The sequence below is a fragment of the Echiichthys vipera genome (genome assembly GCF_963691815.1).
Source record: "Echiichthys vipera genome assembly, chromosome: 19".
Classification (NCBI taxonomy): Eukaryota; Metazoa; Chordata; class Actinopteri; order Perciformes; family Trachinidae; genus Echiichthys; species Echiichthys vipera.
Genome location: NC_139844.1, coordinates 14,643,966 through 14,667,662, shown reverse-complemented (window position 1 = coordinate 14,667,662; position 23,697 = coordinate 14,643,966). Strand labels below are relative to the sequence as shown.

Here is a 23,697-nt window from a genome sequence, read left to right as displayed (position 1 = left end):
CCAGTCTTTTTTTACTCAGCCTGTCCAACTAAACGCTCAGCAGACATGTCCTCATTCTGCTGTGTCTGTCTCTCTGTAGAAATATGATGCTGACCTTTTCAAAACAGCCATGTCATGCCTGTGTGCCATCGGCGGAGCTTTGCCTCCAGACTTTGTGGATGGCACTCTTGGAGCAACACTGGAAAAACAGGCATCGGTGGATGCACAGGGCAACTTTGATCCCAAACCCATCAACACTGCCAAGTGAGTGGTCTATAAATGCACAGACCTATGTTTTTATGACTTTAGAAGATTAAAGGCGCAATGTAGCAATGAAATCTAATATCTAAAATGGATTTACTGTATTGCCAATACAGCAGTTTAAATCAAAGCTGTGTTTTTAATACAAATGTGTGTTTGTCTACAAATAAAAAACAATTCTTTCACCTGCTTAATATAAAAGTTAAATTGACGCTGGATTAAAATATATATGTAAAATGTTTCTTCACTCTCTAGTATCTCCCTTCCTGAAAAACTCGAGTACATTGCCAACAAATATGCAGAGCATTCCCATGACAAGTGGTCCTCAGAGAAGGTTAGTCCCTGTGGGTTCAATGTTTTTCTCCCTCGTGCTGACATTTAATTTATACCATCTCTCATCTCTCATACAGTAGATAACTTAATTTTGTTTTAATTGCATTTTACATTGTTTGGTACAGTAGCATGCATGCCCAGCAAGCACTCACAGTTATTAGTATTGATAATACTGAGTTCATATACCTGTTTCTACAGGTGTCAGCAGGCTGGAAACATGGAGACAGCCTAGATGAACAGGCCAAAAGTCATCCACTGTTGAAGCCTTACAAAGCGCTGAGTGAGAAGGTACATGCACACTGGTACTGAAAATACACAGCTGCTGCTGAGTAGCAGTCCCTTAACTGCTGATTGTATATCAAATAAGTTATTTTTTTAATGAGGAAATTTTGGCTTGGCCAGCTTCTGTATGTTAATTTTTGTAAAGAATCAGTGGCAAAGCTGTTGTGAAGATAGAAATAATGGTTGTGGTTACATCAAAGGGGAAAGCCAGAGTGTAAAAAAAAAAAAACAGATTCATGACCCGACTCACGGACCTTAATTATATTTGATTTTATGTGTTTTACAATATTTCTATTTTATTATATTTTCTTTTACTTGTTTCACAATCCTATTATTTTTTTACTAAATGTATTTACTTTATTTATTTATATATTATTGTTTATTTACTTACTAATTATTTATTAGTATTTTATTATTAAAGTTTAGCTAGATTTTTATTAATTCATTTTTAACCTATTAGGCCTCCTGCTATATATATTTTTTATTTGTATTTTACTAGTATTATTATTTTTAACTTTTAGTATTAATTGTAAAGCACTTTTGCATGAAAACTGATACAGATATAAGGTTTTTATTAATTGAAATGAATGTTGGCCAACATGCAAAACTTGACTGGTAATTTTTTCTTTGCTACCTAAATCAAATGAAGGCAATTTAAAGGTTTTTATTGACCACATTAGTCTGACTGAATTAATGGCCCTTTTCACCTCTGACTAGAGTGAACCTCAAACATGCATAAAAGAGCAACACAGGCCTAGTGCCAAACTATTCATGAACATGAAACTCAAAGCAAAATACTTTCCTTTTTAGAAATTTTTAGAAGTAGTTTAATTTCCAGATGAGATGTGTTGAACTGATTTTTGGGTGTGTTTATTATGTAGGAGAGAGAAACATACCGCTGGCCAGTGAGAGAGTCATTGAAGAGCATGCTGGCTATGGGCTGGAACATTGAGAGGACCAAGGAAGGAGACGCCATGTTCCAACAACGAGAGAGTGAAAAGCAAAGAAAGAGCTCCGAGTCTCAGGTAACATCCTGACATTTGAGCCACATTTTGTAATCATACTTTTCATCACATTAGACAGCAACGTTATTAGCTACTACCTTTTTAAATAGCCTCGCCTTTTGCTGTAGCATTTCTGCACTGTGTTTGGCAGAGGTAATTTATAATAAGGCCCCATTGGAAAATTAAATGGGAGACGCACAAAGCAACAGATCTAATGGCTTGTATCGCTTTAATGTCCTGCTTGATTTTTTTTTTCTCAAACATGTAAGTTATTGGGCAACACAGATACTGAAAAGTTTGAAGAAAGAAATGTATGTTGCCTGAGGCTAAGAAATGGCTGCTGCAGAGTGTTTTATGGGAGAGTTTTTCAGCACCATGGAAAACAGTATTTAGACAGCTTTACCTTCACATGTTGACTTGCTGTAAAAGTAATTCTTCATTTTTGAAATAATAACGTTAACTTTATTTCTGTCAGAAAGAAATATGTTCACTGCTGAATTTACTAATGTTACATACTGTTGTGTTTGTTGTAGCTATCGTATGATCATATTTGTCCAACAATATCAATTTAGTATCAGTTTCATTTTATCTTCTGTTTGTTTAGCCATGTTGGCAGTCAGCGCTCATACTGGTCACTGGTTTGGCTTCACTTCAACAGAGGAGCAATTTAGAGACATACAGTAAATCACTTCCTATACACCAGAACTACCAAAATATTGAAAACTGCTGAGTCAGATATCAATCAAATCACAGCTATATTGTGTCAACTGGTGATAGGCAGTGCTACGCATTGATTTAAAGAGAAATATTGTTGAAAAACTTTGATGCATTTATTGTTTGTAATATTCACATCTGGTTTTGTGCTTGTTTTGTCTCTTTCTGACTGTAGATTAATGGATTCAGTCCTGCGCCGATGGACTTACACAATGTAACTTTGTCTAGAGAGTTACAGGTTTGTTTTTGTTGTTTTGTTTTCTATAATCTCCGTAACACAAAACCAACGTGTTCAGATTTGACATTTTTATTCTGTCTGCAGGGCATGGTGGAGGTGGTTGCAGAAAACTACCACAGCATCTGGGCCAAGAAGAAGAAAAGTGAACTTGTCAGCAAAGGTGTGTAAATGTACATGTTTAAAAAAACACTTGAGCTGTGGTAATTCTGACTGGTGATTTGTGTAAAATGTATTTGAAATCTTTTTTTAATTTGCTTTGACTTTTGGCAGGAGGAGGGACCCACCCACTACTGGTTCCCTATGACACCCTGACAGCTAAAGAGAAGTACAGAGATAGAGAGAAGGCCCAGGAGCTCTTCAAGTTTCTGCAGATCAGTGGCTATGCCATCACAAGGTTAACCTCCTCTCACTCCGGTTTATCCTTCATTGAACTGAAGAAATAAGTAAAAAATAATTAGCATACTGTCACAACAGCTCGAACCAGTTTTAAAAGTTTACAGGCAAAAGTTGACCATTACTTTTATCTTTCTAATCACAATACGTCTTCAGTGAGTTCACCTGACTATTAGGCTGTGCTTAATGAAGCAATCAGTTAGCACCACTATGAGTGCAAGACATTTTTCATATTGACTGACTCTGCTCTTGGTAATTATTTTATCTGACAGAGGTCTAAAGGACATGGAGCAGGACTCATCATCCATGGAGAAGCGTTTTGCCTACAAGTTCCTCAAAAGGCTGCTGAAGTACGTCGACTCTGCACAGGAGTTCATCGCCCATCTTGGTGAGTGTGTGGCATTTTAAACGCGTGCTTTACACTGCGTCAGAACTCTTCTGTGACACTGACCACGCCACTCAACGTTGTTGTTCATCCAGAGGCCATGGCCACCAGCGGGAAGACTGACAAATCACCTCATGACCAGGAAATCAAGTTCTTCGCCAAGGTCTGGAAAACCTTTTTGCAACAGAACCACTGATATGTTGTTGAATTTACTTTTAATGAGGCTTTTATTTATTGAGGTTTTAGTCTCACAGCTGCATTGTTTTTCTCTCCAGGTGTTGCTTCCTCTGATAGATCAAACTTTTAAGAACCACTGTCTTTACTTCCTGTCCACGCCCAGCCAGAGCCTGAGCAGCTGTGGCTGTGCCTCCAACAAAGAGAAGGAGATGGTCACCAGGTACTGTGTACAGGCAATGGAGAATCTGTGTAATCAGTATTTCTATTGTCAGGTTTATGTTGTTCAGAGGTTTTTTTTTGCCATAAAGTCCTCTCTTTTATGTCAGTGAGAAGAATACAGAAGTTTTTTTTCATATTTTCATCAGACCTTTCTCCTTTCCTTGCTTACTTTGCTTTTTTCCAGCTCTTCTATGTCTTTTCTCTGAAGCTTTTTGTTCAATTCTGTTCTTACCATCTTTCTTTTCCAGCCTGTTCTGTAAGCTGGCAGCTCTTGTCAGACACAGGATTTCTCTCTTTGGTAAGGTGGCACTGCCTCTGTCTGTATGCTCGTGTGCCTCTTTGCTTCAGATCTCTCACAGTATCTACAGTAACTTGTTTCTCTCTCACAGGAAGCGACTCTGCAATGATGGTGAGCTGTCTGGATATCCTCAGTCACACGCTTGACACCAGGTAAGCACACGTCAGTGTGTATATGTTCAGTGATCCATCAAATAGAGGGTTTAAACTAGTCTTTTGGACGCACGTTAGCCCTTGTGTTCCCTCCCCTCTCTCAGAACAGTGATGAAGTCTGGCTCAGAGCTGGTCAAAGCTGGATTTCGGACTTTCTTTGAGAATGCGTCGGAGGACCTGGAGAAGTTGCTGGAGATGCTAAAACTGGGGAAGTTCATGCAGTCGCGTGCCCAGATGAAGAGCGTCACCCAAAGCATCAACTATGTGACTGTGGCGCTGCTGCCCATCCTCAGTGCCCTGTTTGAGCACATCACGACATATCAGTTTGGAGTGGACCTGCTATGTGAGCTTTTGTTTCCACACTCACCATTTTCATTTTCATTTTTTTTAAGTGTATCTGTATTGCTTTTTTAATAAATAAAAAAAAATACTAAAAAAGAACACAACCAAATTAATAGGTCAAATTCTAACTGAACAGATTGGATCACCAGGGACAACCCTTCATTCATATAAGGGCTTTACTGTATATGTATGTATATATATATATATAGGTTATATTTTCAAATTTTACAAAATAAATGGATTTACATTTTATTGATAAGGCATCTTCCTTCTTGTGTACACACACACACACACACAAAGTGTTGTGGTTCTCCTCTTCTCAGACATTCACTGCTAAATAAAATGCATGCTTTGGTTACACTGCATAGTTTCCTAGAGGATAATACAAATGGAATAAAATCTAATGCAAGTAATCAAGCAATAAGCCCCTCAGCCATTATTAAATTACTGTAAATCACAGCCTCAAGTGGCTTATCACTTTTATAAAATAGTTACTAAATACACCTGTCAATGTTAATTAAATAAACACATAGTAACAATGTATTGATAACAAATGATCATTCTTCCACCAAGCAATGTATATATTCATCATTATACTCATCATCTCATCAACTATTATGCTCAATTTCCCTTAGCTGTGGTCACTTGGCAATGATGTGATTTTTGTTCAACTGTGTTCAAAAGTTTTCCTCCTGGCTGACTAATTGCATCACAATCACAATCAAGGACTGGAACTATCCATTTCATAAAACAAGATAACAAAGGGGATGGGTGTTGAGTTAGGGACACTGTCTATTACATAGTCCCGAACTGGGCTTGTATAAACACCCAGCCTTTACATGCACATTATGCATTCAGGTAATACATTTACACAATAGAGGTATCTAAAATAAAAATAATAAACGTTATTATTTTCTTTCTTTTTCTATCTGTCTTCAGTTTTTGAGCAAGTATGAGTTTTAATGTTCATTTAAAAAATAAATGTGTGCTTGATGAATGTTTTTGTTTGTTTCAGTGGATGATGTGCAGCTCTCTTGCTACCGAATCCTGACCTGTTTCTACTCTCTGGGAACAGGAAAGAATGTCTTTGTGGAAAGGTACAATACTGTAGGAGTGCAGCAGGATTAAAAAACTAATTTTGGTTTCACACATGAGCAGTACTGTATATTTGATCATTAAGTTTAAGAACCCTTGGTAATGTTGAATGCTTGCTATCATTCCTGTCATCTGTGAGAACTGGTATCAAGGAACTGTGAAATGGCAAATTATAAACTACATTAAGCTAGTCACCGTTCATTAGGATTTGTCTGTTAAGCTTTTTGATTAACTCATATTTGTGACTAATACATCCAGGACACAGTTTTTATGATACAAGGTTTGTTAGGTTTGTTGTTTATTTTTGAGGTTTGGACTTTGGCCAGACAAGATAACAATCATTGTTATGAAAATCTGTCAAACGAAAAAAGAAGTCATGGCTCAGTTGGGACAACATAACACTCCTGCGCTGCGAAATATCTTTTATTAAAGAGTCAAGATTCAAGAAGCTTTATTTATCCTGAGGGAAATTATTGTGCAACAGTTTCAATGCAAAGATGGGAAAGGAAAAAAACACGATTCCATGTCATTATTCCCTGACTGGCTGTTACGCATCAATAAAACCTCCCAAAATTGTTGTAGAAAAAGTTTCTCACAACTCAAGCAGTAAAATAACCAGTGAAAAGTTTTGACCACAACCTTACCATAGCTGTGAAAATGGATGCTGATATCATACAGTGCTCTGTGAAGCCTCAGTGTTTGAAGATTGGAAGACCTGTTGTATGTTGCAACTATGTTTTTTTTATATTACACTTAATGAGTTTACATGTTGATCCGCAGGCATCTCCCAGCGATTGGAGAGAGCCTGGCGACCCTGGTGGCTGCCATGCCTGTGGCGTTCCTGGAGCCCGAACTAAACGCCCACAACCCGCTCTCTGTCTTCAACACCAAGACGCCCCGAGAGAGAGCCAGTCAGTCTCCACCTGATTAATTCTGAACATTACTTCATTAATTTGCAATGTTTTGGCATTGCTGTGTATATGCTCTCTTGAAATATGTCTAAGAAATTCATATTATCTTGGGTTTTTTTTTCCTTTTCTAGTCCTAAGTATGCCAGACACGGTGGAGGAGATGAGTCCAGAGATGCCTTGTCTTGACAGACTGCTGAAAGATGTCAGCGATGTCTCAGAGTCTGGTGCTCGCTACAGCGACATGCCACAGGTCTGAAGGGCTGATGGGATATTTAAATATATACAAACAGCTGTATTTTTAGGTGGTTGATCCCACAAAACAATGGCCACTACTTGTATGCTAACAAGTTGCATTATGGGTAGTATGGGTGGGATACAGTGTTTACAGGGCTTTACAGGCCTTAAATATGTCTCTCATGAGTTGCCAACCACAGACTGGTTGCAACGCTAAATTTCCAGATTCACCATTTAATCAAGGTTATATTTGCTTTCTTTATTACTAGTTTGATGTTTAAAAGAAACAAATGATTTTAGAAAATATAATTTTAATTTTGGAGCGATTCCTGAACATAATATTACATTGAAATCAAACATTTTCAAGTGTAAGACTTATTTATATTAACTGCCTTTAACAGTGAATAGACACAATTAGGTATTTCATTTCTGCACATTAAGTTGGAATGTATCACTGTAGCATCCAAAACTCCTCACAGAGTTTGATTAAAGAGTTATTATCAGACAACTTTTATACCTACATGGCATCAATCATCCAGACATTTCACCTTCAGCCTGTCTCCTGCAGGTCATTGAGGTCATCCTTCCCATGCTGTGTAACTATCTGTCCTACTGGTGGGAGAAGGGTGCAGAGAACTCCCCTCCAGATGCCGAGTGCTGCACCATGGTGACCTCTGAACACCTTAGCATCATCCTGGGAAACATCCTCAAGATCCTCAACAGCAACCTGGGCATCGATGACGCCCCCTGGATGAAGAGGATTGCTGGTAAGTACCAGGCTCAAGGCTGTTAAGGTCTTTGCAAACTGAGTCAATTTTTCATCCAAAATTGTTGCACGTATATATATATAAACGTGACTCCCAATAGTGTCAATCACGTTTACACACCCACCCCGAAACTTTTGTTTCATCAAAGTATTCAGAAAAGGTTCAATTTTCTGCATTTATTTCGCATTTGTCAAAAGGAAAGCACAGGTGTGTGTCCACTGAGAGCCACCGTCCATGTAATGTCATCATCCAAGATGTAAAAACACAATACTCATTTCGAAGGGAATATCACACTTCAGGGATTCAAGCTGCATCAGAAATAATAACAAAATTGTGCAAATACCTTTTAGAGAAAGAATACATTTGATATTTAAATGCATTCCCACTGGATGTGTCTTTTCCTGGACTTGCAAAGTGACCACTTGTAGATTATTTTGGGAATATGCATTTACATTTCATTAGGTGGTGAGTTGTGTTCTCAGCCTAAATAGAAACTACCCTGCTCAAACAAAGAAAGAGTCAAATAAGGTCAAACTTCAGCATAATAATGAAAACTCTGGAAAGGTTTTTTAAATGTGGAAACCCATGTGGGAATCTGTTAATAAAATAAACACTACATTTTTTGAGTTGAGGAAAGTAATGGTCTGCTGCGGAGAAAATAGCCTGAGATGCCGTCTCACGTTTTAAAACAACCATTTTGAATATTTTACTTCTAACACATTAACAAACAAAAAAATTTGACATGGGAAATGTCCATGCTGTGCATCGACTCTGGTGAATATCTTTGATTTTAGTATTATTTTAATTTCAAAGATGAGGGTAAAAACAACAATTTCTGATCTAATTTAAAAAGCTGGTTGTGCTAAATATTTTTTGACAGTTGTATCAATAATCTCAAGGGACATTTTCTGTGTTATAAAAAAATCTTTAGGTGCATATCCCTCAAACCTGTTGTGTTTTTTTTAAGCATCATTTTGACAGTTGCCCGTGTCCAGAATATATATTTAACATCTATTTTACATGACTCCAGTCTACTCTCAGCCAATCATCTGCAAGGCTGGAGCAGATCTGCTGAGAACCCACTTCCTGCCCACACTGGACAAATTGAAGAAGAAGACAGTGAAGGTGAGAAATTTATATCTAACATACATTGTATCCGCTTCTCAATGACAATACAGCGAGGAGATTATTACCACTGTGTTTGAAGGGGTCGTGTGTGAGGACATTTATAAGAACGATGTGATTTCCTGAGATGAGTTGTTGATGTGCTGCAAACAAAGGTTGTATCTGAAGAGGAGCTGCTGAAGGCTGATGGTAAAGGTGACAACCAGGAGGCGGAGTTACTCATCCTGGATGAGTTTGCTGTGCTCTGCAGAGACCTCTATGCCTTCTACCCCATGCTCATCCGTTACGTGGACAACAACAGGTACATTATTAGCAAAGAAATATTAGTGTGTGTTTCAAGATTTTTGATTTGTAAGTATTAGTGTTCAGTGTCAAACATCATAAATGTTTTCCTTTAGTCCCTGAGTTTTATCCACCTATATTTCTGATTTATTAAGTTCTTATATTGCTGTGTCCTGCACTGACATAACACAACTTAGAGTAAGTCAGTATAAAATGACCCCTGGTTCATATCTTTGTCTATTCCAGGTCCAGGTGGCTGAAGCAGCCCGATGCTGACTCCACTGAGCTCTTCAGGATGGTGGCGGAGATCTTCATCCTCTGGTGCAAGTCTCATGTAAGTGTCACAATTCAGGCTAGTACTCATATCACAATATGACGTCTGATACTAGGATTGAGGATGTCTTTCCTAATTAACCGTCTGTCTTTATTCTCTAATACCAGAACTTTAAGCGTGAAGAGCAAAACTTTGTGGTCCAGAACGAGATCAACAACTTGGGCTTCCTGACTGGAGAGGGAAAGGCGAAGATGTCCAAGGTAAATATAATGAGACGCAAAATTATAGATATTGCTCATAAGAATGATCATTTTCGGTTATTGCCAACAAAACCCATGAAAAGACCAAAACCAACATTGAATTGATCCCAGTAACAAGTATTGTCCTTCATCCAAAGCGTAATGCAACTCTTTCCTTAACATTTAGCAGAAACTATTAAAAATGTGTCAGTGGAATAATTTACGGCTAAAACAAAATAGTCCCTATTTACACCTGTTTTAATAACAGCCAAAAAGTTCTATGGCCAGCAATAAAATTACTAAGGACTTTTTAAAAGGCTACTTTTTAAATAATTATGTTTTCAGTAAAAACGAGTAGCAGGGCTGAGCGCCACAAAATATCAGTGGAGTCCAGAAGTATTGAGACATTAAAACAAAAAACACTGTAATGGAACAGTTATTGAGAACTTCATATGGGTTGGACATCGAGCTCTGTAAACCAGAAATGTCATGCTCGGCCAAGAAATACTCAAAGTTCTTAGTATTGATCTGATGGTGTGGGTTGTGTGCAGTGTTGGGTAATTACTTTTAAAAGTAACTTGTTGCATCGCAAGATTACTGCCATTGAAAAGTAACTAGTTACGTTACAGAGTTACCTAGTGAGAAAAGTAATTGATTCAAGTACTTTTGCGTTACCGAAAATAAAAACCCCTTTGCAATTGCTTGTGCATGTTGGTTATATTATCCTATCCAGAGGATACCTGCCTCTGTCACGGCAGTGTGGGCAGTGAAATGAACTGTGTGGGGCTTTCTCCGTGGCTGCAGCGATGGGTCGGACCAGCGGAGGTCTGCAGAGAATCTGAGGCTAAATAGAAAACCTCTAAAGTACCTGACAGGTCTGTGCGACCTTTTGGCTGCTAACAATCTGAGGCATACTCAACTATTTCATTGTCCGCCATGATGCCTGTCTCAAATGCAAAAAACTCACCCTGGGAGTCTCCTCTGCTGACATGTGCAGCCGGCAGTAATTCATTGGTTCTTGCGAGGATTAAGATTTGAAATATTGCAGAGAATATTTACTCAGTAAAGGTGAGGTAACTCACAGGCATCCCAGGGATGAAGAGATCTCTTGATCCTGTAAGACATCTGTCCTATAATGAACCCAGGAGATGGAGCAGATTACATCGCAGTTCTCTTGGCTGTGCTCTTCACTGTGTCAGCACATTGGAAAAGCTGAATACTTCTCCTGACGGGATTCCGAAGTGCTCCGTTTCTTGCTTCTGTATTTGAAATGCTTTGCTAATGAAAGACAAAAGTCCTTAGAAGCACTTTTCCTGTGTTACAATATATCCCTTGACATGTGCTGAACGCGCTGAATGTTTAGGTGTGAGATGTTCTACAAGTCGACTGCAACCCTCTACAGCGAGAGTTTACAACATATGACTACTGGTAGATGTTTGTCGTAGTAAAGTCGGGTCATATATCTGGATGTTGACATTGTTTGGTCCAGCAACCGTTTAACAAGCTGTCATTGTGACAGTTTGTTGTTTATTTGTTTTGGCAGAGCCAGACAGTTTTATTTATTTGTACTCTTTGGGTGTTTTGACAAGAAGAAAAGGCTCTCGATCCTGGAGGACTCTGCTTGTTTACTGATTTATGTTGAGGCACCTTGTGTGATTCATCTTAATCGATGGGTTAGGAAGGTGAAGCACAAATTTTATGCCCTGACAGCACAGTCATTGGAAATTGGATCTCAGATTTGGTGGCTACGTTTGATTTTGAGTGCTAAACTCGACAGGATAAATTGTTACTGCCTGGTAGAACGTAGAAAATATACATCACATGAAAGCTCTTTGCTCTCTAAATCACATTGGTAGTAATAGTTTATCATGCAAAATGCTGTAAGTAAAATCAAATACTTATAATATTTACAATATAACAATTGAACAAGAACAAACTTAAATCAAAAATACAAGATGGAGTAAGATAAAATAACTGTCAAAAATATGTTTTTAAGATTTCATCGTCTCCTTTCTCTCTGTAGTCAGGGGGGGACCAGGAGAGGAAACACAAGCGCCGTAGAGGCGAGTACTACTCCATCCAGACCTCTCTGATCGTAGCTGCCCTGAAGAAGCTGCTGCCCATTGGCCTCAACATGTGCACCCCAGGAGACCAGGAGCTCATCTCCCTCGCCAAGATACGCTACAGTCTGGTAAGCTAACAAAACAGGACCTGGATCCCAACTAACGAAATACTTTTATGTTCATTTCTTCTATTCAAGAGGTCTGGCATGTACTATCCCTTGTTACACGGTCCTTATATCCTGCCTTATCTGCAGTTATTTTTGGTCTTTGGTTCATTGATAGCTAATATTAATGAGGCTGGACGTTTGCATTACATACTTCCGCTTCTATATATTATCTTGAATACATGAAGTAGTTGTAAAAGATTTAAGACGGAGCATTGTCGTGATGCAAAGTGTGTGGGTGTGTGTATGTTTGTGTGGGTGTGGGTGTGCGTGAGTGTATGTCTTTGTGCATCTCAGGTTTGGGTTTTCATGATGTTTCTTTGTTCATGTTTTGTTTTGTTTTTGTTTTTACTATGATTTTATATTTTCTGTGAGGCACTTTGTGCTACTGTAAAAGTATGAAAAGTGCCATATAAATAAAGTTTATTGATTGATTAAATCCCTTTACCAACATAACATTTTGTTTCAAATGTAGTCCAATGTGATAGCTTTATACACACTAACTATTTACTTTTAAAGGATGGCAATACTGTATTAACACTGCATTAAATATCCTTTCCCTTCGTAGAAAGACACAGATGATGAGGTGAAGGAGCACTTGCGTCAGAATTTCCATCTCCAGGACAAGGTGAGATGATGTGTAGTGTAGTTATTATTCCAGCAGCAAGAGCAGTTTAAGTAATATAAGTATAACACTGCTGGTTATTTATGGACTGGTTCTTGTGTCGCAGTCTGATGACCCAGCAGTCCAGTGGCAGCTGAACCTGTACAAGGACGTGGTGGTGAAGAGCGAGGAACCTGAAAACACTGAACACACAGTGGACCGAGTGCAGAGCATCTCAGCTGCAGTCTTTCACCTTGAGCAGGTAGAAACACTGTTCTTACAACAATACATCACTTGACATGAAATATAAGAATTTACGGCTTTTTAGACGTAAACGTAGATCACAGATGTAAATTATCTACCCAGGCGATGCATTATTAGCAAGGTCACAAAAGGCATCAAAGACAGTTTTGATTATGGGTTAGTTATTGATGTCATTAATCAAGAAACAATTACAAAGATTCACTGTTTTTTTATCTTCCCAGAGGATTTGGTCTGTTTTTCAGAAGTAACTGTCTTTAGATTGTCATAATTGACCAGAATCAAATATTCAACAAAGCTGTGTCATAAATCATTTTAAATGTAATATTTTTGGGTCCGGCCCTGTTGGTCAGACGGAATAAAACCAACAGACGATTTAACCATTGTTTGCAGTAACACTACATAATACAGTGCCAAGCATCAAAGTGGTTGAAGAATATTTTAGTCTATATTTTTAATACTGTCCCCTTACCTAATTATCTAAGTTCAGTGTATGGTTTTATTTTTAGTACACAACTGTTTCCACTTTGCGTTTCACCCTTGTCATTTCTCTGTCCCTCAGGTGGAGCAGCCTCTGAGAAATAAGAAGTGTGTGTGGCATAAGCTGCTGTCCAAACAGCGTAAGCGTGCTGTGGTGGCCTGTTTCCGCATGGCTCCACTCTACAATCTACCAAGGTGAGTCTCTGTTACGCCCGTCGCGCTTTTGGAACTGATTTACAATGTCAATAATTAAATATTGACATGAACTATTAAAATAAAACAATTAAGATATTGTTTTGTCTCTAATCTAACTGTATATAACAATCACCAAGTAGACGTGGGGGCGGTGGGACTTCTTTTTAATTGTGCCCATTTAAACCCCTCATTACCTCCCTAATGACATTCTCTCCTCTGTGTTGTTTTCTTGCATAACACTACCTCATCCTCCCTCAGATACAAAAATAATAATTACTTCCTGAATGGCTATCGGGAGGTTTGGCTGGAGAGGGCATTTAAAGCCTCCAGCTTTGACCGCCTGTTCTCCCTGCTGACGGTAAAGTGAAACTACAGGGCGAATGCTTCATCTGTTCAACCCCCCCTTCATCCACCAGGCTGTGGAACGATCTCTGCCTAGCAACCAATTGTTTCTACACTGTTGATTCTGATTGGTCAGCTAGAATGAGCCCAAGAATTGACTGAGACAAACTTATTTGGAAAGTGGAAACAGACTGCGAGCTTGCAGGCCTTTGTCTCATTTCAGGTGTACCCTGAAGGAAGGAATGAAGAAAGGAGAGAAGAAGAAAGACAGAAAGACAGAAAGAAATCTATTGAATACAATTTTGACTTGTATTAGTTGGCCACCTGGTTTACAAAAGTATGCTTGGTTACAGTAATATACAGTATAAAATTTGTTCCATGTTATTTTGCTTCCTGCTTTTATGGTGATTCAAAGTTTTATTTTTTATTTGACATTTTCCCAAAGGTTGTGCAGTTTTACAACCCATCTGTGCATCTTTGTTGAGGAACACTTGTGATGGGAATCTAATGAAAGGAAAGAAGTTGTTGATGCACCGATTTGTTGGAAAACTGCATATCTCCCCTAAAGTGTGCATGCTCCTCTAATGAATTTTACAACCTGATGGAAGGAACTGCAGTTATTTTAGAGACCAAATGTGACCAGTCAGAAGAGTCAGTGGGTCCCACATTGACCAATCACCACCCTGCCTGAAATGCACTTCCTGTAACCCCTTCCTCCCCCTACATCTCTCCTTCCTGTCTCCTCCAAAAACTCACCAGAACCCACCCTAATGCCACTGTACCTCCCTCCCCACTCCCCTCAATTCCTCCCCACCTCCCCCCCTCCCTAGGCATCGCGCTATCAACTTCTTCATCCCGGCCTATCAGAGACTTTGGATAGAGGCAGAGGAGTACTCCTTTGAGGAGAAGCTAGTTCAGGATCTGGCAGTAAGTACTGGGCTCGCCTTGCCCTTGCCCCACGTGCCCTGCGTTGGCACCCCTCTGCCAGTCCTGTCTGCCGAATGCTTCTTTAGCTCCGCGCCCGTCGAGCCTTGGGAGCGCGCCCGGGTGGGGACCTCGCCCAAAGCACCCAGGGGCGGCCCCCGCTCTAGGCGTGCAAAAACCTTCAAACAGAGATCCGTCAGGGGTCAGAGGCTGCATGACCAACTCAGGAGACACAGGGCCAGCTCCGGGGCTCACAGCACTAGAAAAGCAGGCTATGCCTTTCTGACAGCAGTGGTAAGGAGGGCCTTTCACTAGGAGTCACTAGCTGTTTGGCTGTCAGATCTGGATCCAACCCATCAGTTGTCTGTTCGCTGTACTCTGTAAGTCTGTAGTGTGAGTGTGAAGGTGACGTTACAGTACGTTCTGTGGCCGTGAAGTCAGTGGCATGCTCGCGTAGTCATGTGGAGATCACATTTCATATTAGATCTCTGTACGCAGATGTGCAGCAAATTCATCAAGACACTAAGAGCCTTAGATTCAGTTGTTTATTGTTGGGGAAGATTAGTGTCAGTTTTATTCTACAAATCTGTCAGATAAGTTTGGACTTGTGGAGATTTTGTGTAGTCCCTCTTTGTCAAGCTCCTGTACTGTCAGGGTCATTCTTCATGTTCAAAGTCATATCACCAAATGGCTTACTGCTTGCATCTGTTTGCTGTAACATGCATGTGTTTTTATAAACTGGTTCCAACGCTGTTCATCACCCACACTTAACTTCCTTCACCCTGTCCTTTCCACGGATCATCAGGACATGACGGAAACTCATCTGCATGCACAGTGCTAGTTGAATGTTACTGAATAATTTCAGTCTTTTTGACAAATGTGTGAACGGGCACAATTGTCAGTAAGTTTGTGAAGATAAAAAAAAATACATTTTATGAGAGGGTATGATTAGGGGTCGGATGAGACTTGGGCGGAACTAACTGTTCACACCTGTGGACTCTGCAGAAAACCCCAATGAAAATTGTGGAGGAGGAGGAAGAGGAGGTGGCTGAGATCCAACCGGACCCTCTCCACCAACTCATCCTCCACTTCAGCCACAACGCTCTGACAGAGAGAAGGTGAGAGAGTTAAATCACTGAGCATGACAGCGAATCTGTGTAACAGCGAGCATGCATTTAAATCCTGCCATATTTCCTCCATTGTGTCCTTTTGGAAGACAAAGTTAGGAGAGAAGATATTTAACATGTTTGGTTTATTTTATCAGCTATCTCAATTGATATATATTTTCTGATACTTGTTCACACACAGTGATACATTGTGCCTTCACTTCTTTTCAGTCACTTGGAAGAAGATCCTTTGTATATCGCGTATGCAGACATGATGGCAAAGGTAGTTCTTTTTATGTACTGTATTAATTTCTCCAGTAAGACTTGAGTTAATAACCTGAAAAATGAGATTTGAATGTTGACCTTTTGTGTCTTTAGAGCTGTGCAGAGGATGAGGAAGAAGAAGAGGAAGAAGGGAAAGAAAAGACGTTTGAGGTATGATCTCATCTGGGATCTGTTAGACTTAACTAGACTAGCTGTTACCTACAAATAAATCAGAAAAGGTACAATTCAATTAGTGTTGATGATGACTGGAGTGTGTGTTTGCGTGTGGCCCTTCAGGAAAAAGAGATGGAGAAGCAGAAGATCCTGTATCAGCAGGCAAGGCTGCACGCGCGTGGGGCTGCAGAGATGGTGCTGCAGATGATCAGCGCCAGTAAAGGTAACGAAGAGCTGATCGTTCCTGCAGCTCAACATTTTGCAGGCACTTTGAAAGGAAATCATTCTGTAACTGTTTTGCTGTTGATAATCGATATTGAACCACTTCTGTAATCCACAGGTTATTTTTGAGTCAACAGACATCATTTTTCTCTTTCGTTTCTTTTAATAATTACTTTTTTTGTAAAGGATGGCATTTTAATGAATCAGAATTCCTTCCTGCTGATTGATTTTTTCTGGGGTTTCCTACAGAGTTTTAGCTCCATCTGAGGTCCAAATGCATTTCAGAGGCTTTTCATTGTTGCCTCCAATCTAAAAATATAATGTATGTTTTGATGCCATGACAAATAACCTTGTATTATCAGTCAAACCTGCTTCTGCCCTCCATGTTGTTGACTTGCAATTCCTTTTCCATCAGGTCGTCTGGGCCCCATGGTGTCGTGCACCCTCAAACTGGGGATCTCCATCTTAAATGGAGGCAATGTGCAAGTTCAGCAGGTTAGATTGTACAGCCAAAATATCAAGCTATATTATTATTATTATTATTACATCCATCCATCAGTATATATACACACAGCCTATTCAGAGACTACCTTCGAGTAGCACTTGTTTTTGACGGTGGAAGGTTTAATGCATTTCATCTTTTATCCCAGAAAATGCTTGATTACCTGAAAGAGAAAAGAGATGCAGGCTTTTTCAAGAGTCTCTCAGGACTGATGCAGTCTTGCAGGTACTGTTATATCATCTATACAACAAAAAGGGAACTTCTGTGCAGACCTCAAGGGGCTTCTAGTTCATTTCTGAGTTTTCTTTCCCTAGTGTCTTGGACTTGAATGCATTTGAGAGGCAGAACAAAGCAGAAGGACTTGGCATGGTGACAGAAGAAGGTTCAAGTAAGTTCAGAGATGTCTTATTAGATGGGCTGTTGTTTAATTATACCTGTTTTCCCTTCCTTAGAGCATTACATTTTTGACATAGTTTTCTCTTGAAGTTCAAGAGAGCACCTGCTTTCCCCCTTGATTACACAGCGACAAACGGTCCTCTCTTTTCCCCTTCACTAAACTAATGCTGAACCATGTAGCTGTATAACCATTGGTGTCCATTCAAAGCTGTTAATAAAGGCTAGTTTCTAATTAGTAGTTTCTGTATGGCCCTTGTAGATGAAACGATCAAAATGACATTGCTTTCAATGGGAATTTTGATTCATACAAATAGTTTGCTGCTTGCGCTACACCCTTGAAGTTACTGAAGTCGTCAGTGTGTTGTCTTTTTACGTCTTCTTTTGCAGTAAAAAAAGCAGGCAAGGGTTTTAAATATATTATGGGTCTGTGTAATATGTACCATGGGGTTTAGTATAAGTACAGTATAAACCTTCTTTCTGTAATCCTTTATGATGATATTGAGATAGGAATGGATCAGTTTTGGAGCATATAGGTCAGTGAGTGGCAAATCTATCTCCAACTTTCAAAAAGAAACGCACTTCACTCAACACTTCACATTCAACTATGTTTGTCTTTTCATCATTCAATCCTCTGCTAAAACATTTCCACCAAGTTCTGTGTTTAACAATTCACTGTTACTACTCGTGTCTCTGTTACTGTTATGAATCGTTCACCATGAGTCTATGCCTATTACTAGTCCTCATCTAGTCAGACACAACCTAGACACTACCCAGGTGTATGATTTCCCCCTTTGCCTAAAACTATTCTTTTTAACTGCATGACTGTTTTTCACTGGTAGCCGATATACAGTATATTCATAATTCCTTGTATTGTAATTCAATGTCTTCTCTTTTTGCTTATGTCTTTGTGTATTGTTTGTCTCCTTCCTCTCATTTTATAAAAAACCATCGATGGCAGTCCACTCTCAGCAGGGTAAATAGCAAATTTAGATCATGCTGATATGGCTATGCTTCCACCGTGAATGTGTCCTCCATAGCTGTGGTCCACACTGCTTTATTTGGTACCCAGCCTCTCCCTTTCCCCAGATGCCTGTAGGGACAAACTGTGCATGCAGAGTGTTCACAGAAAGTGGATCTTCAGAATCCATTGCCTGTTTTTTGTGCGTGTGTTATTTGTTCCATTTCCCTTCATGTTACCATTTACTAATGCAAATCCTAATACTGATGCTCGAATCGGTTGTTCTAAGGCTATCAGTGCCACCTTTCAAGGGTTTGACTGAAGGTTTGTGGACTCGTCCACAGCCTAAGCAAAGCTTTGTCTTGCTTTGGTCTTGGGGCCTATTTCACAAAGCTGGTTTCCATACAGATGTCTAACTTTCACATGGTTTTATTTATGTCACAGAAGTGTTATTTGTACTCATTTTGTTTAGCTCTGATGACTGGATTATCTGGTTGGGTTTTTTTTTAAGAGAACTACGTAGCCACGTCTTTCAGCCACGTCTTTTTTCTGAAATAACACCCTTCATCACGCCCAATCCTAACCTTCATGTGAAAGTTATCAGGCTTCCTCCAGCTTATGGAAATGTCCTAGTATTTCACTGTTGTTTAATGTAAAAGCATTTTTACAAAAAGCACTTTGGATTCGGTTTTTGAACTTGCAATCTAAAGGTCCTGGATTTCAAACATGTTTCGACCATGAAACCTGTCCTGCTTGCCTCATATAAGCTGCTTCTGAGGGGGGTGACACACATTATTAGACCTTCTCATGTTGAATAAAAAAAAGTCTTTCTTTGTGGAGGGTCACATTTGTAGTCACCAAGATGTTTTTTCTTCTAAGGTTCCAAGGTGCTACAGAATGATGAGTTTACTAAAGATCTGTTCCGGTTTTTGCAACTTCTGTGTGAGGGGCACAATGGAGGTGAGGCCGCACTTATTTTAAAATCATGCATCCTCAGCGGTAACAAACTTTGTGTAAGTTGTTTCGGCACTGTCGCGGGCACAGTGATCCATAGTAAAGGGAAGAAGGGGGTTGAGAAAATATTTATTTCTGTCAGATTTCCAGAACTTCTTGAGAACCCAAACTGGAAACACGACCACAGTCAACATCATTATCAGCACTGTGGACTACCTGCTCCGTCTGCAGGTGTGTAAAACAAAAAAATATATTAAGCCACAAAATACACACACAGTATTAACTGAGCCACCATTTTGATTGTCTACCATTGTTCTGTTCTTTAGGAGTCTATCAGTGACTTCTACTGGTACTACTCTGGTAAAGATGTCATTGATGAGACTGGAAAAGTCAACTTCTCCCAAGCTTTATTTGTTGCCAAGCAGATATTCAACTCACTGACTGAGTATATTCAGGTAATAAGGTGATCTCTCAGTCAACACTGTTAAATGTCCACAATGTAAATTAAAATGAGATTACATTCAGCAGACATTTCATTCTGGGTTGTTTTTCTCTCTCTCTCCTAAAGGGCCCGTGTATTGGGAACCAGCAGAGTTTAGCTCACAGCAGACTGTGGGATGCAGTTGTGGGCTTCTTGCATGTATTTGCCAACATGCAAATGAAGCTGTCTCAGGTACATTAAAAACCTAATTCTTTTACATGTAAAGCATCTTCTTCTTAAAATAAAGTTGAGCTTGACAAGATTCAACTAAAGCAAGCAATTCTAAGGGGAGAAAAAACACATTTTTGTTTAACAGAAGTACTCCTTTCTTTCTTATTCTTTGAATCATTTCATGACCCTTAAATTTATATCTTGGTACCCCTTGATGTGTCCTGACCCACAGGTTGGAAACCACTGTTAAATCGTAGAACAACATGACAAATAAAAGTTGTACTGCTTGTAGTAAAGGCATTAATAATACATTGCTGGAAGGTGAAGAGTCTAAACCACTTTGTTTCGTTCTTGCTTTGGGAAAACTCTTCCAGAGCAAAGCTTTAACAAAAAGACTAATCTCCTTGTAGGATGCCAGTCAGATTGAGCTGTTGAAGGAGCTGATGGATTTACAGAAGGACATGGTTGTCATGTTGCTGTCTCTGCTAGAGGGTAAGAACCTGACGCTGTCGAAGAAATGACAAAAGACTAAAAAATCTTTCAAAATATTGGTAACAAACATGCTAGTACATGTCTGTATTACCTTTTTAATACAAGTCATGTCGTACATAATACCTTGTGTTTGTGTTTAATTAGGTAATGTGGTAAATGGAACAATTGGAAAGCAGATGGTTGACACCCTGGTGGAGTCTTCTAACAACGTGGAGATGATCCTGAAGTTCTTCGATATGTTCCTTAAACTGAAGGACCTGACATCCTCTGATAACTTCAGAGAGTACGACCCCGAGTGCAAAGGCATTATTTCAAAGAAGGAGTTCCAGAAGTCAATGGAGAGCCAGATGCAGTACAGCCAGTCTGAGATTGAGTTCCTGCTGTCGTGTGCAGAGGCCGACGAGAATGACATGTTCAATTACAAGGAGTTTGTGGAGCGGTTCCACGAGCCGGCCAAAGATATCGGCTTCAACGTGGCAGTGCTGCTGACCAACCTGTCTGAACACATGCCGCACGACTCCAGGCTCGCCACCTTCTTAGACTTGGCAGAGAGCGTGCTAAGCTACTTTGAGCCTTATCTTGGTCGTATTGAAATCATGGGCAGCGCAAAGCGGATAGAGAGGGTGTACTTTGAGATCAGCGAGTCGAGCCGTGAGCAGTGGGAGAAGCCGCAGGTCAAAGAGTCCAAGCGTCAGTTTATCTTTGACGTGGTTAACGAGGGCACAGAGAGCGAGAAGATGGAGATGTTTGTGAATTTCTGCGAGGACACTATTTTTGAGATGCAGCTGGCCTCTGAGATCTCTGAGCCAGATGCGGTAGAACAACACGAGGAGGACGAAGAGGAAGATGGACACAGTATCATGGACGAGTCTGGAGAAGAAGAGGGCTCCCTGGAGTCTGCCTCAGCCTTCACCACAGCATGCCGATCAGTCAAGAAGAAGATCGGCCATGTCCGGCAAATCTTTTCTGTGAAAAGCGTGCACAAGCAGTTCAAGAAAATCAAGAAGCTGAGCATCAAGGAGATTATCACAGGATTCTTCTCCTTCTTCTGGATGCTCTTCACCGGCTTCTTCAAGGGAATCTACAGCCTCATCTTTGGGTTCTTCCACGTCATCTGGTCCTCCATGTTTGGCGGTGGCTTGGTCGAGGGAGCCAAGAACATTAAGGTGACGGACATCCTCGGAAACATGCCCGACCCAACTCAGTTCGGTATCCACGGAGATACGATTGAAGGAGAGAAAGTGGAGGCCGTAGAGACGTCACGAAGCTTAGATACAGCCATGGCGCCAACAGGCGACATAACAGAGGTCGATGCAATGATGGAAATGCTGTCGAATCCCAAAAAGGAAGGAGGAAAACACGTGGAGCCAGGCCTGGGCGATGTTGCCGAGTTGTGTGCAGAGACATCCACTACTGATCAAAAGAAGGTTCTGAGTCACAATTCAGTAACTTCATCTTTGTGATTCATGATTTTAAAACCCTTTAGGTATCTTCCCCAGGTCAGTCTTTCAGCCCATGAAAATGTATTACTCCTCTTACAGAAAGCTGCTGCCAAGCCTGTTGAAACCCCTGAGAGTGAAACCGAGAAAGCAGAGTGAGTAAAATTAAGTGAGAGGAAAATTAATTCTTATCATACAAAATAAAACAAACTGTTTTGAATACAGCACAGAGAACCAGGAGAAGGAGGATAAGCCAAAGGAGGAGGAAGCCAAGGAGCCAGTGGCAGAGGAGAAGCCTAAGGCCAGATCAAGTCAGCCTAAAGAGGCTTCACCAGCCTTCATGTTGCGTATCTTTGCTGTCCTGGACGTCTATCTGACCAAATTGCTGGTGAGTCCTCACACTAGGCTTTCTTTTAAATTGTTTTATACTGTCTAATATAAGTTTTTATTATTGTTTGGTTTAGACTTCAGATGTTGATGATATAAATTGTTTCCAAAATGTGGACAGGTAGCTACAAAGCTGACAGCAGTTGGTCTCGCCATTAATCCAACCTTTTCTCCAACAGAACTACCTGGCTCGCAACTTCTACAACCTGCGTTTCCTGGCTCTGTTTGTGTGTTTTGCCATCAACTTCATTCTTCTCTTTTACAAGGTAACTCAAGTCAAGTTTCCTTCGTACTTTAGTGCAAGTTTTAGCAGAACTTTCAGACAAAGTGGAAAAGAAAATGCAAAGTATTGTGTGATACTTTCTATGACTTCAGAAGAAGAGGGTGCAGCAATTAGAAGAGCACCAGTCATGTCTCAAACAACGGGAAAAAATTTTTAGAAAATATGATGTAAATAATGCATTTATCTTCAGATCTGATTTTTTCATTTGCAACCATTTTTGGTCTCTTCAGAGGAACAGAAGCTTGAGTTTCATTCTTTAATTGTTTACATTGCACTTGCACATTGCACACATTTTGTTTTTACCGATACACCGACTTTTTGTCTTAGCCAAGCATCAACACTTCTTGGTAGTTATTTATATATTTATTGCCACTAAAATTGAACTTTCAGTAATCAAAGCCAAAATGTTTTTAGTTATGATTGTTTCATCATTTCTTTTTTTTATCATTCAACAAAAGAAGCCAAACGTCTCAAATGTTTAATGTTTTCTTAACAGAAGCAGCTGTACAAGAATGAAATAAAATACTGTATAGAATCATGTCCAAAATAAAAGTCACAAGAGCAGACATTCAATCAAACTTCTTGACAGTCCTAACTTCCAAACATGGGGATGCCAAACATATCCCCTGACCTCTCCAGATGTGTCATAGAAATGTGATTATCACTAATAATCCCAGCAAGTATTTTGGGGAAACTGAAGGACAAAGAGTCAAACCAAACTAGAAACAAATGTAAGAAATGTGTAGTGGAGAAAAAAGTCCATATAATTGACTATTCATATACAGTGTGTGGTAAATACCCTATGCCCGTTAGGTGACTGGTGAAACTGATGAAGATGAAGATGTAGATGAGGAAAACCCCTGGGGTGGTGATGAGGACGATGATGAGAACACACTATTCGACATGGATGAGTTTGTCCTGCAGGAGAGCACTGGCTACATGTTACCAACCCTGCGCTTCCTGGCTGTATTCCACACCGTCATCTCACTCGTCTGTCTGTTCGGGTACTACTGTCTGAAGGTCTGTACACTCAGAATACACGGGCCGTCTTCTCTGAGCTGGGAATCATTTCTTTGCAGATGATACCATTGTGTAAAAATGAAAGCTGAAGTCACCCATCTTAATATTTTG

General features: G+C 39.9%; 1 protein-coding gene across 1 annotated transcript in view; it reads left to right on the top strand.

The window, feature by feature from the left end:
- ryr3 (ryanodine receptor 3) overlaps positions 1-23,697 on the top strand; it is a gene marked incomplete at its 5' end in the record, with an annotated part of 111,715 nt that overhangs the window by 80,071 nt on the left and 7,947 nt on the right. Inside the window, 44 exon segments of the mRNA XM_083934084.1 lie at positions 80-243; positions 496-574; positions 772-861; positions 1,737-1,880; positions 2,749-2,811; positions 2,896-2,971; positions 3,082-3,205; positions 3,477-3,592; positions 3,685-3,752; positions 3,865-3,986; positions 4,234-4,283; positions 4,375-4,435; positions 4,540-4,778; positions 5,793-5,874; positions 6,653-6,783; positions 6,915-7,033; positions 7,586-7,784; positions 8,815-8,909; positions 9,065-9,210; positions 9,438-9,525; positions 9,633-9,725; positions 11,728-11,895; positions 12,500-12,559; positions 12,663-12,797; positions 13,359-13,471; positions 14,644-14,740; positions 15,743-15,855; positions 16,075-16,126; positions 16,222-16,278; positions 16,405-16,504; positions 16,919-16,998; positions 17,154-17,230; positions 17,320-17,393; positions 18,360-18,374; positions 19,239-19,319; positions 19,456-19,544; positions 19,640-19,768; positions 19,882-19,986; positions 20,376-20,457; positions 20,602-21,884; positions 21,999-22,051; positions 22,122-22,284; positions 22,463-22,549; positions 23,380-23,586. Coding sequence (XP_083790210.1) covers positions 80-243; positions 496-574; positions 772-861; positions 1,737-1,880; positions 2,749-2,811; positions 2,896-2,971; positions 3,082-3,205; positions 3,477-3,592; positions 3,685-3,752; positions 3,865-3,986; positions 4,234-4,283; positions 4,375-4,435; positions 4,540-4,778; positions 5,793-5,874; positions 6,653-6,783; positions 6,915-7,033; positions 7,586-7,784; positions 8,815-8,909; positions 9,065-9,210; positions 9,438-9,525; positions 9,633-9,725; positions 11,728-11,895; positions 12,500-12,559; positions 12,663-12,797; positions 13,359-13,471; positions 14,644-14,740; positions 15,743-15,855; positions 16,075-16,126; positions 16,222-16,278; positions 16,405-16,504; positions 16,919-16,998; positions 17,154-17,230; positions 17,320-17,393; positions 18,360-18,374; positions 19,239-19,319; positions 19,456-19,544; positions 19,640-19,768; positions 19,882-19,986; positions 20,376-20,457; positions 20,602-21,884; positions 21,999-22,051; positions 22,122-22,284; positions 22,463-22,549; positions 23,380-23,586 — 5,769 coding nt within the window.